Here is a 19,415-nt window from a genome sequence, read left to right as displayed (position 1 = left end):
TGAGGGGGGTGAGGGGTGGTGAGGGTGTGTGAGGGTGGGGGTGGGTGTGTGTGAGGGTGGGGGTGGGTGTGTGTGAGGGTGGGGGTGGGTGTGTGTGAGGGTGGGGGTGTGTGGGTTCGGGGTGTGTGAGGGTGAGGGGGTCTGAAGGTGAGGGTGTGTGAGGGTGAGGAGGTGTGAGGGTCCTAAGTAAATGGTGGCAGTGCAGACATTATAAGAGAGAGAAACACAAATGTTAAGATAACAGTGCTCGAAGGGGTTGTGAGAAGGTGGAAATGGGATTAAAGTAGAAAGGATGAAAAGTTAAGTAGGAAAGAATCCAGAAAGGAGATACAAAGGAGTGGAGTGTGTGGTGGAAACAGGGAAAAGAAGAAAAGAATGAAGATGGATCAGAGAGGGTGCAAGTAGGGTCACGGGAGTGGGAGAAGGAAGACTCGTTAGGAGAGTGTGATGAAGCTCTCAGCATTGCTGTGGCAGGGGAGCGCATTCCTTTGCAGTCTGATGCGGGGCGGGGGAGCGGATCTCTGAAGTCTGATGCTGAGGCTTGTGGTGTTTTGTGCACGCGCCTGGCTCACATGAACTGTACCCAATCCGCAGCAGTTTGGGTAGACTTTTGAAAGCCTCACTATAATCTCGACACAAACAGGCATTGCTAAAGCAATGCTGTAGGTCGAGACCTAAAAACAAAATGCAAGAAATGGCAGCAGCTCCTGAAAGGATGCTGACTGTCACTCTTCAGCAGCAGGCTGTTCAAGAGACCCAGAATGCTATGCAATGCCGTGTAGTGTAGTGTCTGATTAAGCCAGTTCATTTTGACAGCTTATCTCCAGCAAGGATCTTATTTAGTAGCCATACACTAATCTCCTGAGGTATTTTTTCTATTAACAAATGTAAAGCAGATATTGAAGATGGACAACTAGGATACCAAGCAAGCAAATGTTCCTTCTCAGTTGTGGGATATTCATTAATAGTCAGCCTGGCCATGCTACAGGCAGAAAACTGCAAGGCAAATAAGACAAAAACATGAAGCCAAGAGGTAAGCCAAAGGTATTAAATGGTCTTACATGAACTGAATTTCTTTTTTTGAAGGGTGAGAGAGATGATGCAGTGGGAGACGAGCATTATCAGTTTGGCCAAATAGTGTAACATAATGTGGACAAAATATGCCCAGTTTACAAAGGGTGCAGCATCAAAAGCCACAAGCCAAATATTCCCTGGATTCTTTTTTTATTGCAAACATACTGTTTAAGATGTTGGTGCCATAAAGAACCTGGGTGCATTGTAGGTGCAATTTTCTTAAAAACCAAGCTGCCCGTGGTCAATGGGTGATTTTAGCATTTGTCATATCCGCATTTCATTTTAGAAAAGCTATGCTGGTGGCTACTGCCCATGGGCATGCTGATCTAAAGTACTGTATGGCGAGTGGATGAACTGTTGTAGGATAGTTGCAAAAAACGTAAAAACTTTCTTATTAAGGTAATATATTATCCTCAACTGGATTTTAATATGTTAATACTGCCATAGTTTTCACTCACTGAACTTGCTGTGAATTTCCTGATGGTAAAATTTCAATAGACAGCAACTCTCAAGTACCGTGTAATATTTCAATAACGGATATTGTGCAATATCCAAAATTCTACTATTTAAAACACATAAAACATAGCACAAATCATAAATGTCTTCACAGTTTACAGGGGCCTAGAGATAATTGGTCTGACTGCCCTGCAGCATGAAGACTAATTTGACTGTAGCCTTCTTTTGGCTAAGAATAGTCCTAAGTGTATCTTTAAATCGTAAACGTTGTGTTCATTAAATAGTTAGATGCAAGCCAATCAGCGTGGCCCTTATTTCTACATATTCCACATCTGTTATGCAAAATCATCTTTGTGATCTTTTCAATGAAATAAATCTTCAAGACCAAAATGACAACTCTTTATTTGCTTTGTACTTTAAGATTCAACCTACCAGCTTCCTATTGTGAGTCATAGAAATGCAATTACTTTGTTTATAATCGGGATCTTTAAGGAGACAAGGTAATGCAATTAAGATGTTCCCAATTCAGTCATTAGGAGACTCCAGAAACAACATGTATGTTTTCATCTTTGTTGGCTTATTTACACATAGATCAGAATAACGCCTAAACATTGATTAACTTGTTGTCTATCACACTCCATTAATAATTAGGCTTTGCAAAAATGTACAACTTCTCAACAACTGTTCCACGTACTCAGTATGGATTTCTCCATTAACACTTCAACATGTAGGAGACCACATAACAAGTAATTAAGTTAATAATTTCATATTACCTCTGGTTGAGCAGCAAACTCTCTTAAAAGATGCCCATTCCAAACAAATCGTTGGTCTGCCTGAAACAAAAAGGATATATGACACAGCTACAGTGTTGATACAAACAAATGGTAAAAAATACACAAATTTTTCGGTGTTATGTCAAATATTTATTCTTCCATGAGTGCCACCTTCAGATTATTTACTTGCTTGATTATTCATCAGCATGACTACCCAGTCAGTTCATGCCTTGGAACAAAGGTGCACCAATAAAGGATGTTTTAGTCAAAGTGACATGCTCTTGCCCCCTCCTTAAATGGATACAACATCTAAAGGACTGAGCTATCACCCACAAAAAACAGGCAATTTCTGAATTAAACCAATTAGTTGTAGACTATTTAAGCAGGCATCTTCAAAATACCAAAGTGTAGGACGTTGATAAAGGGATTTCAGAAGGCATTTTTCAGCTGCAATGGTCACTTCAGATCTGAACAATTTTGGGGAATTACTAGCGAAAGATAATGCTTCCTCTTCAAGTCTCAAGGGCTCCCTTTCATGCGTTCTTTCTCTCAGGAAACAAACAAACTCCGTACATGTTATCTGTTCAGGGAAACACTATTGAATCTACATAAAAGGAAGAGGATCTGTGCCCAAACGTGAGCCTGTCTTTCACCTTCACTACCACACTAAAGTAGTTCAACTGTACAGTTCCATAATAAGCCATTTATCAGTTAACTATCTACAGAAAATCACCTATGTGCTGCTTAATTACAAGAGTCAAAGTTGTTTTTGGGTGCTGTAGAATTAATTTACACTCAGTATGAAAACAGGATCCCCTGCTTAGAACTTACTGTAGCATTTTGAAATCCCATTCTCTCTTTGAAGCCAAGAACAACTGTGAATGTTTGCTATCAGACACAGCAAGTTGTGTCTATAATTGATATCACCACTGCAAACAGAAAATGGAAATTCATCTTCTGTTTTAGTCAGGCAAGGAGCATTTATTTTTGTTTTTTTAGAGAAACAATTTTAGGTTCCATCCATTCTTGCTTCCTAAAATGTGTTCAATTTTCAAATTAATCTGTTCATTCTCTTCTGGTGCAGTTTCCTAAAATAATGGGGTATCACCGTTTTTAGACACTAATGATACTTAAAACTCAGTGTGGACACGAAGAACTCTCATTGATAAAAACAGTTCATTGCCGCCACTAAGTTCCTACTAAGACAGCACTGTCAAAACAGGGTATTTCCACGTGAGTAGCTTTGCATTTCAGGGCGACTAACCCTTAAGTAAAACTCTGTGTGTAAAGCGACTGAGTAGAGACAAGGATATATATTTGCAAGCGTTGCTGTACGAATTCTAACCTAAGTCTAATAGATAAATAAGTCAAACTACCTTGAACATTTTCCGATGAATGCTCTTAATTTGATGTTAACTCCCTCAACAATGAATTCTGAATAGCAGAAACCTTGCAAAGTTAAAACAAAGAGGAAGCGACAAAGAAAAATCACTTGTCAACTTGTGGGCATAATATTCTGCTGGGTCCTCAGGCATAGCATTCGGTAGTAATTTTAGTGCAAAAGAAAAAGAAACTGAAACACGATACTTCATCTGGTTGCAGAGAGCATGCACGGGTCAATACATTGTTGGAACACCTTAAACATTCTGATGAAAGCTGCTAAAATAAAAGAGAATAGGATTGTTGCTATCATCACTAAGATATTCTATTGGAGGATGCAGTTAAGCTTCAGCAACATTGTTTAAAAAAAGATTCATACATTTATTATGCAACATTAACTTTGGGACAAAACATCCACCATTTCTGTTTTTGGTAAGCTGAAAGTTGTTCTCTTCAGTTTTTGGAAAATAAGGCTTTTAATTGGAAATCACAACATTTCTAAATTAACAGCACAAATCCCAATAGACTGTATTAAACCATGCTGTGCGTTTAGTTATTTCCTTAAAATAATGACTGCTTGAATGATTCAGGAATGAACATGAATTACATTTGACTGATTTGATATTAAAATTTTATTTCCAACATTGCAAAGTTATCTCGCCAATATGGAAACCACACTTTTAAAACATTGAGAACTTCACTCTCATTGCTACCATCACAGTTCTAAATACAATATGACAGCAGTAATCCCCAAACGAACTGACTATATTGTGGCATTCACATTACTGTACTATCGACTATCATCACTACAGTGCGCTAAGTGGTTAGAGAATAATTATTACAATGTTTCAAATCTACTTCTACTTTATTTTTACTTTTCTGTTTTAATAGCAACTGAGTTTCATTCCATATTCTGTACAAATAGCCTATTAAAGTTTTGCAAAGAAACCGGTTTCATCTATAATTATTTATACTAAGCCAAATGGAATGGCATACCTTGTTCAAAAACTATGCCATGAAAAACTGAAACAGTGTTTTAACACCATGCGTTAAGTCCGAGAGAGGAAGGATGAGGTTAAAATGGCAATGATTTTCTGGAACAAATGGACAGGTTTGTATCCAGAAGTTGAACAACTTTAGATGGTAATTTGTTGTAACACTGGTATACTTCAAACCTCTGATGTTACCATGATGGACAGTCACAATAGGGAAAACTACTCAATTTAACCAGTAACTGGAATTACATACAACACGTGTGACATTGAAATTCCGAACACCCTTCAACTGACAGAAACCTTTTATGGGAGGCTTTTAATGTCAAACAAGTTTGTGTGAAGGGGTAGGTTGCAGCCAGGTGGTCACCATCATTTTCAAATCTGTATGTCAAAAGTTAATTTTAATTGGTAATAAGCTAAAGGCTATGTTTTATCAACCCATCTTTATATCTAGCGCTTGGACGCCTCAGGGCAGCAATTCGCGCTCTATAAATTCACATTCATTCATTCATTACTTGAACAACACTCCTGACTGTTAAAGGGGGTTTGGCATTACAAAATATGTGGTACCGTATACAAACTTTTTTAAAATCTGAACTAGAATGGCATGCTTAAATAAAAAAAAACATTACATTATTAAAGAAGACAGACCAGTCGCAACCACCACATATTCTCATTTCTGAAGTACCTTACCCTTTCTAGAAGGCTCATCTCCTGGAACTCTGGGCTGGTGTTGGATAACCGTTGCAATGTGTGTGTCAGATCATACGTTGTTGAGAAATAAAACCCATCCACACTCAAGACATGGTTGATCATCGTTAGGAAGAGTTTGTTGTCCTGCAACTGTTCATGATCAGACTGTTAGAAAATTTACTACATTTAGGAAGCAATAATCAAAGCATTTATAACATTTTACTGAACTACGCAAGTAATTTAACCAGTTAACTCCACAGAGCATCACCTTTGTATTACTTTAACAACTAAAGATATGTAGTAGAGAAAGTTTTATTTTTTTTTGCGAACGTCATTCAGTGCAATTTCTACAACAGGGTTACAAATTGGTACAACACAAAGGATTATAAGGTGATTTTGGCTCATTTGTTGCGAGGTGTTCTCAAGGAAAAGGACTGGGATTATACCAGCATACCCAGAGGCACACCACCTGTAGAGTCTCCCAACAATATGGCAGCTAAATTTTTGCTACCCAAATCTATGGAGAAGTATAGACAGAGGCTCAAGGAAAACAGGTATGCCAGGCACATAGGCGCAAATCTGTCAGCACTGAAGGAGTTACTAAAAAAGGATTTGAGCCTGTGCCACCAGCCTTTGAGGGGAGTAGTCTCCATGCCCAGCTAAATAGTCTGGCTGACTATATCTATGAACTCACCCGACCCTGCTTTTGGAGTGATAGGTCCGTGTTTTGTGCTGCTCACTCTGAGGTGCAGGTGAACACTGTAATATTGTGCAACTGCACATTAGACAGCTGCATTTTTCCTAACTATGTGCATAGCTTTCCAACTAAGAGGCCCTGGATTAAAAAACCTGATTCAGACGAAATAAAATGCAAGAGAGTGGACCCTCTTCCAGCAGATCACTGTATGATGCAAGAAACTCTATAGTTTTATGTACCTATAGTTCATACCTACATAAAATCTAGCAACAGTATTCTGAATACTAAGCGATAAGGCGATAAAGGATTTGAAACACACTGGGCTGACTGAACAAGTACTGCTAGGAGTCTGGCTTTTAATGTTTTTGAATTGTGACAGTCAGCAGCACGGAGGCCTTCCAGCAAACCTTAGACCGAATAGCTCACATCACTGATAGTGAGCTTTAAAACTCAAGGTTGGAGAGAACTCTTCAATCTCAACAGTAAATATTGCCTTTTTCCCCATGGGCAATCATTTTATTAACCCCTCCCCTGCTGGTGACGGAACTACTCCGTCCTCAGCCGCAGTCACGCTGTGCTGATGACGGAGCGGTTCCATCACAGCCTGCTCGGCACGCCTGCGCGGCGCGGATTCCACGCCTGCGCTGAGCGTTCCATTGAGCGGGCGGGGCCGTGACGGAACCGCTCCGTCATGTGCACAGTGCAACCGCGGCTGGTGATGGAGCGGTTCCGTCACCAGCATGGGCGCGCCGTGCGCCCCCCGCCCCCTTAGCACTGCGGCGGAATAGCCACCGCAGTGAAGGGGTTGACGTGTCTGACTGTACACTGTGGAGCTAAAAGCACTGATAACCGAGACGAAAGTCCAACCAAAATGACAACAGGAACTTAAGATGTTCTGTATGGAGCTTGGCAACAACGTGCTATATAATACTTGGAGCTGAGAGCAAAAGATGAAAATTCATGATGGGGATAAGCACTAGACCAGATGGCATAATGCTTTGATAGTAGAAAAAGTATTTATCTGAAGGTGAACAGCTGGGGCACTAGATGCTAGCCTCATTGAAGTTCAAAAACCAAGCAACACAACAGACAACAATACGCAAAACAGATGGCGCTCTTAACCAGGTTAACAACTCCGTGGTTATAGAGGCCAAATACCTTCAAAATCAGAGGGGCTTTGAGTGGTGCTTCATATCAAGGTCCCAAAGGTTGACGCTTTGCCTTGAGTCCTCCTGGCAGTCATGAACTAGCCAACATAACATATTACAGTTTATTTCCAATAATCTGTTGTTCAAAGGCCTACTGTGCATTCATATGGTGCAAAACCTAGTTTCTACTGTTGGCATGACCTACATGAGTATTATCCGCATTTAAAGTTCTGGTGTTGTGCAGCACATTAAGTTCACAATGGTGCACTCCCTTAAAGTGTGAAACGGTTATGCTCATTATGGCAATTAAAAACATCCACCTGCTAGACCATATCTCCAGATATCACCAGAATCACTGTATTCACACTGCTTCTTGAGTTTCACTTTAACAAGTGAGTTCATGAAGTATACCTTGTTGAATAATTATCAATTTTCACATGGCTTAGCAGGTTTTTCATGTATATTTTATTTATGTTATGGAACTCCACGGAGGACCATATAAAATCTCAGAATTGCCTACATAAAGATGAAATAAAATTCTGACTTACAATTGTAAGGACATAATAAATACAGAACACACGACCAAAATATCTAACAATTCTAAAATATATGCAAGGCTCTAAAAACTAGCAGCAGCCTCTTATACAACAAGCATTGGAAATGCAATAGGTCTCGCATTAGGAAAGTTTGAGCTATTGGTATTGTACATGACACTTTTTTATTTATGTGTTGGTTTTGAAAGTAGCAAAATTAATAGCTTTGTCAGTTACAATGTCAATAGTTTTAACTTTTGCAAATGTGACACCTATAGCATTTGTAATGCAATTTGTGTTGTATTTACGTGACTTAGATGTATTGATATTACAAATAACAATGGCTTTTAATTTTGTAAATAATTAATACTTAAATAAAAGTTATTGTAATTTATAATGGCAATAGCTTAAACGTTTGTAAATAACTTTTGTGAAGATTATGTTCAGTGTATTTTATTGTGACGAAAATCCAAGAACATTGCATTTGCACCTAAACACACACAGAGCCACACACATATAGATGTGGTGGTGGTGGATCTGGGGGATATGGTGGTGGTGGATGTGGTGGTGGTGATGGTGGATGTGGGGGTGGTGGATGTGGTGATGTGGTGATGTGGTGGTGGTTGTGGATGTGGTGAAAGTGGTGGTGGATGAGGTGGTTGTGGATGTGGTGGTGGTGGATGCAGTGGAAGTGGAGGATGCGGTGGAAGTGGATGCAGTGGAAGTGGAGGATGCGGTGGAAGTGGATGCGGTGGAAGTGGATGCGGTGGAAGTGGTGGTGGTGGATGCGGTGGTGGTGGAAGTGGTGGTGGTGGATGCGGTGGTGGTGGATGTGGCGGTGGATGTGGCGGTGGTGGATGTGGCGGTGGTGGATGTGGCGGTGGTGGATGTGGCGGTGGTGGATGTGGCGGTGGTGGATGTGGCGGTGGTGGATGTGGCGGTGGTGGATGTGGCGGTGGTGGATGTGGCGGTGGTGGATGTGGCGGTGGTGGATGTGGAGGTGATGGTGGATGTGGAGGTGATGGTGGATGTGGAGGTGATGGTGGATGTGGAGGTGATGGTGGATGTGGCGGTGATGGTGGATGTGGCGGTGGTGGTGGATGTGGCGGTGGTGGTGGATGTGGCGGTGGTGGTGGACGTGATGGTGGACGTGATGGTGGACGTGATGGTGGACGTGATGGTGGACGTGATGGTGGACGTGATGGTGGACGTGATGGTGGACGTGATGGTGGACGTGATGGTGGACGTGATGGTGGACGTGATGGTGGACGTGATGGTGGACGTGATGGTGGACGTGATGGTGGACGTGATGGTGGACGTGATGGTGGACGTGATGGTGGACGTGATGGTGGACGTGATGGTGGACGTGATGGTGGACGTGATGGTGGACGTGATGGTGGACGTGATGGTGGACGTGATGGTGGACGTGATGGTGGACGTGATGGTGGACGTGATGGTGGACGTGATGGTGGATGTGGTGGTGATGGTGGATGTGGTGGTGATGGTGGATGTGGTGGTGATGGTGGATGTGGTGGTGATGGTGGATGTGGTGGTGATGGTGGATGTGGTGGTGATGGTGGATGTGGTGGTGATGGTGGATGTGGTGGTGGATGTGGTGGTGGATGTGGTGGTGGATGTGATGGTGGATGTGATGGTGGATGTGATGGTGGATGTGATGGTGGATGTGATGGTGGATGTGATGGTGGATGTGATGGTGGATGTGATGGTGGATGTGATGGTGGATGTGATGGTGGATGTGATGGTGGATGTGATGGTGGATGTGATGGTGGATGTGATGGTGGATGTGATGGTGGATGTGATGGTGGATGTGATGGTGGATGTGATGGTGGATGTGATGGTGGATGTGATGGTGGATGTGATGGTGGATGTGATGGTGGATGTGATGGTGGATGTGATGGTGGATGTGATGGTGGATGTGATGGTGGATGTGATGGTGGATGTGATGGTGGATGTGATGGTGGATGTGATGGTGGATGTGATGGTGGATGTGATGGTGGATGTGGTGGTGATGGTGGATGTGGTGGTGATGGTGGATGTGGTGGTGATGGTGGATGTGGTGGTGATGGTGGATGTGGTGGTGATGGTGGATGTGGTGGTGATGGTGGATGTGGTGGTGATGGTGGATGTGGTGGTGATGGTGGATGTGGTGGTGATGGTGGATGTGGTGGTGATGGTGGATGTGGTGGTGATGGTGGATGTGGTGGTGATGGTGGATGTGGTGGTGATGGTGGATGTGGTGGTGATGGTGGATGTGGTGGTGATGGTGGATGTGGTGGTGATGGTGGATGTGGTGGTGATGGTGGATGTGATGGTGGATGTGATGGTGGATGTGGTGGTGATGGTGGACGTGGTGGTGGACGTGATGGTGGATGTGGTGGTGGTGGTGGACGTGATGGTGGATGTGGTGGTGATGGTGGATGTGGTGGTGGATGTGATGGTGGATGTGATGGTGGATGTGATGGTGGATGTGATGGTGGATGTGATGGTGGATGTGATGGTGGATGTGATGGTGGATGTGGTGGTGGTGGTGGATGTGATGGTGGATGTGGTGGTGATGGTGGATGTGGTGGTGATGGTGGATGTGGTGGTGATGGTGGATGTGGTGGTGATGGTGGATGTGGTGGTGATGGTGGATGTGGTGGTGATGGTGGATGTGGTGGTGATGGTGGATGTGGTGGTGATGGTGGATGTGGTGGTGATGGTGGATGTGGTGGTGATGGTGGATGTGGTGGTGATGGTGGATGTGGTGGTGATGGTGGATGTGGTGGTGATGGTGGATGTGGTGGTGATGGTGGATGTGGTGGTGATGGTGGATGTGGTGGTGATGGTGGATGTGATGGTGGATGTGATGGTGGATGTGATGGTGGATGTGGTGGTGATGGTGGACGTGGTGGTGGACGTGGTGGTGGATGTGGTGGTGGTGGTGGACGTGATGGTGGATGTGGTGGTGATGGTGGATGTGGTGGTGGATGTGATGGTGGATGTGGTGGTGATGGTGGACGTGATGGTGGACGTGATGGTGGACGTGATGGTGGACGTGATGGTGGACGTGATGGTGGACGTGATGGTGGACGTGATGGTGGACGTGATGGTGGACGTGATGGTGGACGTGATGGTGGACGTGATGGTGGACGTGATGGTGGACGTGATGGTGGACGTGATGGTGGACGTGATGGTGGACGTGATGGTGGACGTGATGGTGGACGTGATGGTGGACGTGATGGTGGACGTGATGGTGGACGTGATGGTGGACGTGATGGTGGACGTGATGGTGGGCGTGATGGTGGGCGTGATGGTGGGCGTGATGGTGGGCGTGATGGTGGGCGTGATGGTGGGCGTGATGGTGGGCGTGATGGTGGGCGTGATGGTGGGCGTGATGGTGGGCGTGATGGTGGGCGTGATGGTGGGCGTGATGGTGGGCGTGATGGTGGGCGTGATGGTGGGCGTGATGGTGGGCGTGATGGTGGGCGTGGTGGTGGGCGTGGTGGTGGGCGTGGTGGTGGGCGTGGTGGTGGGCGTGGTGGTGGGCGTGGTGGTGGGCGTGGTGGTGGGCGTGGTGGTGGGCGTGGTGGTGGGCGTGGTGGTGGACGTGGTGGTGGACGTGGTGGTGGACGTGGTGGTGGACGTGGTGGTGGACGTGGTGGTGGACGTGGTGGTGATGGTGGATGTGATGGTGGATGTGATGGTGGATGTGATGGTGGATGTGATGGTGGATGCGGTGGATGTGGTGGTGGATGTGGTGGATGTGGTGGATGTGGTGGTGGTGGATGGGGTGGATGTGGTGGATGGGGTGGTGGTTGTATTGGATGTGGTGGTGGATGTAGTGGTGGTGGGTGTGGTGGTGGTGGGGGATGCGGTGGTGGTGGATGCGGTGGTGGTGGATGTCATGGTGGATGTGGAGGTGATGGTGGATGTGGTGGTGGTGGTGGAGTGGATGGTGGCTGTGGTGGTGGTGGTGGATGTGATGGTGGATGTGGTGATGATGGTGGATGTGGTAGTGGATGCGGTGGTGGTGGATGCAGTGGTGGATGCGGTGGTGGTGGTGGATGCAGTGGTGGATGTGGTGGATGTAGTGGTGGTGGTGGTGGATGTGGTGGTGGTGGATGTAGTGGTGGTGGTGGATGTAGTGGTGGTGGTGGTGGATGCGGTGGTGGTGGATGTAGTGGTGGTGGTGGTGGTGGATGTAGTGGTGGTGGTGGTGGATGTAGTGGTGGTGGTGGTGGATGCGGTGGTGGATGCGTTGGTGGTGGTGGATGTGGTGGTGGTGGATGTGGCGGTGGTGGATGTGATGGTGGTGGATGTGGTGAATGTGGTGGTGGATGTGGCGGTGGATGTCATGGTGGATGTGGAGGTGATAGTGGATGTGGAGGTGATGGTGGATGTGGTGGTGGATGTAGTGGTGGTGGTGGATGTAGTGGTGGTGGGAGTGGTGGTGGTGGGGGTGGTGGTGGGGGGAGTGGTGGTGGTGGTGATGGATGCGGTGGTGTTGGATGTGGTGGATGTGGCGGTGGATGTCATGGTGGATGTGGAGGTGATGGTGGATGTGGTGGTGATGGTGGATGTGGTGGTGGTGGTGGATGCGGTGGTGGATGCGGTGGTGGTGGTGGATGAGGTGGTGGTGGTGGTGGTGGATGGGGTGGTGGTGGATGGGGTGGTGGATGTAGTGGTGGGGGTGGTGGATGTGGTGGTGGTGGTGGATGTGGTGGTGGTGGTGGATGCAGTGGTGGTGGAAGTGGTGGTGGATGTGGTGGTGGATGCGGTGGTGGTGGAAGTGGTGGTGGTGGAAGTGGTGGTGCTGGTGGATGTGGCGGTGGTGGATGTGATGGTGGTGGATGTGGCGGTGGATGTTATGGTGGATGTGGAGGTGATGGTGGATGTGGTGGTGGATGCGGTGGTGGATGTGGTGGATGCGGTGGTGGTGGTGGATGTGGTGGTGGATGCGGTGGCTGTGGTGGATGCGGTGGTGGTGGATGTGGTGGTGGATGCGGTGGCTGTGGTGGATGCGGTGGTGGTGGATGTGGTGGTGGATGCGGTGGCTGTGGTGGATGCGGTGGTGGTGGATGTGGTGGTGGATGCGGTGGCTGTGGTGGATGCGGTGGTGGTGGTAGTGTTGGATGGGGTGGTGGTTGTAGTGGATGTAGTGGTGATGGGTGTGGTGGTGGTGGTGGATGCGGTGGTGGTGGATGTGGTGGATGTCATGGTGGATGTGGAGGTGATGGTGGATGTGGTGGTGGTGGATGTCATGGTGGATGTGGAGGTGATGGTGGATGTGGAGGTGATGGTGGATGTGGTGGTGGTGGTGGATGTGGTGGTGGTGGTGGATGTGGTGGTGGATGTGATGGTGGATGTGATGGTGGATGTGATGGTGGATGTGATGGTGGATGTGATGGTGGATGTGATGGTGGATGTGATGGTGGATGTGGTGGTGATGGTGGATGTGGTGGTGATGGTGGACGTGGTGGTGGACGTGGTGGTGATGGTGGACGTGGTGGTGGACGTGGTGGTGATGGTGGACGTGGTGGTGGACGTGGTGGTGGACGTGGTGGTGGACGTGGTGGTGGACGTGGTGGTGGACGTGGTGGTGGACGTGGTGGTGGACGTGGTGGTGGACGTGGTGGTGGACGTGGTGGTGGACGTGGTGGTGGACGTGGTGGTGGACGTGGTGGTGGACGTGGTGGTGGACGTGGTGGTGGACGTGGTGGTGGACGTGGTGGTGGACGTGGTGGTGGACGTGGTGGAGGACGTGGTGGAGGACGTGGTGGAGGACGTGGTGGAGGACGTGGTGGAGGACGTGGTGGAGGACGTGGTGGAGGACGTGGTGGAGGACGTGGTGGAGGACGTGGTGGAGGACGTGGTGGTGGACGTGGTGGTGGACGTGGTGGTGGACGTGGTGGTGGACGTGGTGGTGGACGTGGTGGTGGACGTGGTGGTGGACGTGGTGGTGGACGTGGTGGTGGACGTGGTGGTGGACGTGGTGGTGGACGTGGTGGTGGACGTGGTGGTGGACGTGGTGGAGGACGTGGTGGAGGACGTGGTGGAGGACGTGGTGGAGGACGTGGTGGAGGACGTGGTGGTGGACGTGGTGGAGGACGTGGTGGTGGACGTGGTGGAGGACGTGGTGGAGGACGTGGTGGAGGACGTGGTGGAGGACGTGGTGGAGGACGTGGTGGAGGACGTGGTGGAGGACGTGGTGGAGGACGTGGTGGAGGACGTGGTGGAGGACGTGGTGGAGGACGTGGTGGAGGACGTGGTGGAGGACGTGGTGGAGGTGGACGTGGAGGTGATGGTGGATGTGATGGTGGACGTGGTGGTGGACGTGGTGGTGGACGTGGTGGTGGACGTGGTGGTGGACGTGGTGGTGGACGTGGTGGTGGACGTGGTGGTGGACGTGGTGGAGGACGTGGTGGAGGACGTGGTGGAGGACGTGGTGGTGGACGTGGTGGAGGACGTGGTGGAGGACGTGGTGGAGGACGTGGTGGAGGACGTGGTGGAGGACGTGGTGGAGGACGTGGTGGAGGACGTGGTGGAGGACGTGGTGGAGGACGTGGTGGAGGACGTGGTGGAGGACGTGGTGGAGGACGTGGTGGAGGACGTGGTGGAGGACGTGGTGGTGGACGTGGTGGAGGACGTGGTGGTGGACGTGGTGGTGGACGTGGTGGTGGACGTGGCGGTGGATGTTATGGTGGATGTGGTGGATGTGGTGGATGCGGTGGCTGTGGTGGATGCGGTGGTGGTGGTAGTGTTGGATGGGGTGGTGGTTGTACTGGATGTGGTGGTGGATGTGGTGGATGTCATGGTGGATGTGGAGGTGATGGTGGATGTGGTGGTGGTGGATGTCATGGTGGATGTGGAGGTGATGGTGGATGTGGTGGTGGTGGATGTCATGGTGGATGTGGAGGTGATGGTGGATGTGGTGGTGGTGGATGTCATGGTGGATGTGGAGGTGATGGTGGATGTGGTGGTGGTGGATGTCATGGTGGATGTGGAGGTGATGGTGGATGTGGTGGTGGTGGATGTCATGGTGGATGTGGAGGTGATGGTGGATGTGGAGGTGATGGTGGATGTGGTGGATGTGGAGGTGATGGTGGATGTGGTGGTGATGGTGGATGTGGTGGTGATGGTGGATGTGGAGGTGGTGGTGGTGGTGGATGTGATGGTGGACGTGGACGTGGTGGTGGACGTGGTGGTGGACGTGGTGGTGGACGTGGTGGTGGACGTGGTGGTGGACGTGGTGGTGGACGTGGTGGTGGACGTGGTGGTGGACGTGGTGGTGGACGTGGTGGTGGACGTGGTGGTGGACGTGGTGGTGGACGTGGTGGTGGAGGTGGTGGTGGACGTGATGGTGGACGTGATGGTGGACGTGATGGTGGACGTGATGGTGGACGTGATGGTGGACGTGATGGTGGACGTGATGGTGGACGTGATGGTGGACGTGATGGTGGACGTGATGGTGGACGTGATGGTGGGCGTGGTGGTGGACGTGGTGGTGGACGTGGTGGTGGACGTGGTGGTGGACGTGGTGGTGGACGTGGTGGTGGACGTGGTGGTGGACGTGGTGGTGGACGTGGTGGTGGACGTGGTGGTGGACGTGGTGGTGGACGTGGTGGTGGACGTGGTGGTGGACGTGGTGGTGGACGTGGTGGTGGACGTGGTGGTGGACGTGGTGGTGGACGTGGTGGTGGACGTGGTGGTGGACGTGGTGGTGGACGTGGTGGTGGACGTGGTGGTGATGGTGGATGTGGTGGTGGATGTGGTGGTGGTGGATGGGGTGGATGTGGTGGATGTGGTGGATGTGGTGGATGGGGTGGTGGTTGTATTGGATGTGGTGGTGGATGTAGTGGTGGTGGGTGTGGTGGTGGTGGGGGATGCGGTGGTGGTGGATGCGGTGGTGGTGGATGTCATGGTGGATGTGGAGGTGATGGTGGATGTGGTGGTGGTGGTGGTGGTGGTGGAGTGGATGGTAGCTGTGGTGGTGGTGGTGGATGTGATGGTGGATGTGGTGATGATGGTGGATGTGGTAGTGGATGCGGTGGTGGTGGATGCAGTGGTGGATGCGGTGGTGGTGGTGGATGCAGTGGTGGTGGATGGGGTGGTGGTGGTGGATGGGGTGGTGGATGTGGTGGATGTAGTGGTGGTGGTGGTGGATGTGGTGGTGGTGGATGCGGTGGTGGTGGATGTAGTGGTGGTGGTGGTGGATGTAGTGGTGGTGGTGGTGGATGTAGTGGTGGTGGTGGTGGATGCGGTGGTGGTGGTGGTGGATGCGGTGGTGGATGCGGTGGTGGTGGTGGATGTGGCGGTGGTGGATGTGATGGTGGTGGATGTGGTGAATGTGGTGGTGGATGTGGAGGTGGATGTCATGGTGGATGTGGAGGTGATAGTGGATGTGGAGGTGATGGTGGATGTGGTGGTGGTGGGAGTGGTGGTGGTGGGGGTGGTGGTGGGGGTGGTGGTGGTGGTGGTGGTGGTGGTGGTGGTGGTGGATGCGGTGGTGTTGGATGTGGTGGATGTGGCGGTGGATGTCATGGTGGATGTGGAGGTGATGGTGGATGTGGTGGTGATGGTGGATGTGGTGGTGGTGGTGGATGCGGTGGTGGATGTGGTGGTGGTGGTGGATGAGGTGGTGGTGGTGGATGGGGTGGTGGTGGATGGGGTGGTGGATGTAGTGGTGGGGGTGGTTGATGTGGTGGTGGTGGTGGATGCAGTGGTGGTGGATGCAGTGGTGGTGGAAGTGGTGGTGGATGTGGTGGTGGATGATGCGGTGGTGGTGGAAGTGGTGGTGGTGGAAGTGGTGGTGCTGGTGGATGTGGCGGTGGTGGATATGATGGTGGTGGATGTGGCGGTGGATGTTATGGTGGATGTGGAGGTGATGGTGGATGTGGTGGTGGATGTGTGGTGGTGGTGGTGGATGTGGTGGTGATGGTGGATGTGGTAGTGGATGCGGTGGTGGTGGATGCAGTGGTGGATGCGGTGGTGGTGGTGGATGCAGTGGTGGATGTGGTGGATGTAGTGGTGGTGGTGGTGGATGTAGTGGTGGTGGTGGTGGATGCGGTGGTGGTGGATGTAGTGGTGGTGGTGGTGGATGTAGTGGTGGTGGTGGTGGATGCGGTGGTGGATGCGGTGGTGGTGGTGGATGTGGCGGTGGTGGATGTGATGGTGGTGGATGTGGTGAATGTGGTGGTGGATGTGGCGGTGGATGTCATGGTGGATGTGGAGGTGATAGTGGATGTGGAGGTGATGGTGGATGTGGTGGTGGATGTAGTGGTGGTGGGAGTGGTGGTGGTGGATGTAGTGGTGGTGGGAGTGGTGGTGGTGGGGGTGGTGGTGGTGGTGGTGGTGGGAGTGGTGGTGGTGGTGGGAGTGGTGGTGGATGCGGTGGTGGTGATGGATGCGGTGGTGTTGGATGTGGTGGATGTCATGGTGGATGTGGAGGTGATGGTGGATGTGGTGGTGATGGTGGATGTGGTGGTGGTGGTGGATGCGGTGGTGGATGCGGTGGTGGTGGTGGATGAGGTGGTGGTGGTGGTGGTGGATGGGGTGGTGGTGGATGGGGTGGTGGATGTAGTGGTGGGGGTGGTGGATGTGGTGGTGGTGGTGGATGCAGTGGTGGTGGAAGTGGTGGTGGATGTGGTGGTGGTGGATGCGGTGGTGGTGGAAGTGGTGGTGGTGGAAGTGGTGGTGCTGGTGGATGTGGCGGTGGTGGATGTGATGGTGGTGGATGTGGCGGTGGATGTTATGGTGGATGTGGAGGTGATGGTGGATGTGGTGGTGGATGTGGTGGTGGATGTGGTGGTGGTGGTGGATGTGGTGGTGATGGTGGATGTGGTGGTGATGGTGGATGTGGTGGTGATGGTGGATGTGGTGGTGGATGTGGTGGATGCGGTGGTGGTGGTAGTGTTGGATGGGGTGGTGGTTGTAGTGGATGTGGTGGTGGATGTAGTGGTGATGGGTGTGGTGGTGGTGGTGGATGCGGTGGTGGTGGTAGTGTTGGATGGGGTGGTGGTTGTAGTGGATGTGGTGGTGGATGTAGTGGTGATGTGTGTAGTGGTGGTGGTGGATGCGGTGGTGGTGGATGTGGTGGATGTCATGGTGGATGTGGTGGATGTCATGGTGGATGTGGATGTGGTGGTGGTGGATGTCATGGTGGATGTGGAGGTGATGGTGGATGTGGAGGTGATGGTGGATGTGGTGGTGGTGGATGTGGAGGTGATGGTGGATGTGGAGGTGATGGTGGATGTGGAGGTGATGGTGGATGTGGAGGTGATGGTGGATGTGGAGGTGATGGTGGACGTGATGGTGGACGTGATGGTGGACGTGATGGTGGACGTGATGGTGGACGTGATGGTGGACGTGATGGTGGACGTGATGGTGGACGTGATGGTGGACGTGATGGTGGACGTGATGGTGGACGTGATGGTGGACGTGATGGTGGACGTGATGGTGGACGTGATGGTGGACGTGATGGTGGACGTGATGGTGGACGTGATGGTGGACGTGGTGGTGGACGTGGTGGTGGACGTGGTGGTGGACGTGGTGGTGGACGTGGTGGTGGACGTGGTGGTGGACGTGGTGGTGGACGTGATGGTGGACGTGGTGGTGGACGTGGTGGTGGACGTGGTGGTGGACGTGGTGGTGATGGTGGATGTGATGGTGGATGCGGTGGATGTGGTGGTGGATGTGGTGGATGTGGTGGTGGTGGATGGGGTGGATGTGGTGGATGGGGTGGTGGTTGTATTGGATGTGGTGGTGGATGTAGTGGTGGTGGGTGTGGTGGTGGTGGGTGTGGTGGTGGTGGGGGATGCGGTGGTGGTGGATGCGGTGGTGGTGGATGTCATGGTGGATGTGGAGGTGATGGTGGATGTGGTGGTGGTGGTGGAGTGGATGGTGGCTGTGGTGGTGGTGGTGGATGTGATGGTGGATGTGGTGATGATGGTGGATGTGGTAGTGGATGCGGTGGTGGTGGATGCAGTGGTGGATGCGGTGGTGGTGGTGGATGCAGTGGTGGTGGATGGGGTGGTGGTGGATGGGGTGGTGGTGGATGGGGTGGTGGATGTGGTGGATGTAGTGGTGGTGGTGGTGGATGTAGTGGTGGTGGTGGTGGTGGATGCGGTGGTGGTGGATGTAGTGGTGGTGGTGGTGGATGTAGTGGTGGTGGTGGTGGATGCGGTGGTGGATGGGGTGGTGGTGGTGGATGTGGCGGTGGTGGATGTGATGGTGGTGGATGTGGTGAATGTGGTGGTGGATGTGGCGGTGGATGTCATGGTGGATGTGGAGGTGATAGTGGATGTGGAGGTGATGGTGGATGTGGTGGTGGATGTAATGGTGGTGGGAGTGGTGGTGGTGGGGGTGGTGGTGGTGGGGGTGGTGGTGGTGGTGGGAGTGGTGGTGGTGGTGGATGCGGTGGTGGTGGTGGATGCGGTGGTGTTGGATGTGGTGGATGTGGCGGTGGATGTCATGGTGGATGTGGAGGTGATGGTGGATGTGGTGGTGATGGTGGATGTGGTGGTGGTGGATGTGGTGGTGGTGGTGGATGCGGTGGTGGATGCGGTGGTGGTGGTGGATGAGGTGGTGGTGGTGGTGGTGGTGGATGGGGTGGTGGTGGATGGGGTGGTGGATGTAGTGGTGGGGGTGGAAGTAGTGGTGCTGGT

The 19,415-nt window shown here is 51.1% G+C and overlaps 1 protein-coding gene across 4 annotated transcripts in view; it reads right to left on the bottom strand.

Moving 5' to 3' along the window:
* SACM1L (SAC1 like phosphatidylinositide phosphatase) overlaps positions 1–19,415 on the bottom strand; it is a 411,244-nt gene that overhangs the window by 311,005 nt on the left and 80,824 nt on the right. For 2 of the 4 annotated variants that reach the window (XR_015309871.1, XM_086964916.1), the window contains exons 4-5: positions 5,372–5,536; positions 2,304–2,363 (exon numbers count right to left, since the gene is read on the bottom strand). Coding sequence is in view for 2 of the 4 variants with exons in the window: in XM_086964916.1 (XP_086821042.1) it covers positions 2,304–2,363; positions 5,372–5,536 (225 nt within the window). In the remaining 2 variants the exon portion in view is untranslated. The remainder of the gene's footprint in view (positions 1–2,303; positions 2,364–5,371; positions 5,537–19,415) is intronic. The other 2 variants (XR_015309872.1, XM_086964917.1) reach the window with 1 other exon arrangement.

Source organism: Lissotriton vulgaris, chromosome 4_1, assembly GCF_964263255.1.
Source record: "Lissotriton vulgaris chromosome 4_1, aLisVul1.2, whole genome shotgun sequence".
NCBI classification, from domain to species: domain Eukaryota; kingdom Metazoa; phylum Chordata; class Amphibia; order Caudata; family Salamandridae; genus Lissotriton; species Lissotriton vulgaris.
The sequence above is the reverse complement of the archived record's forward strand: the minus strand, read 5'-3'. Positions and strand labels throughout refer to the sequence as shown.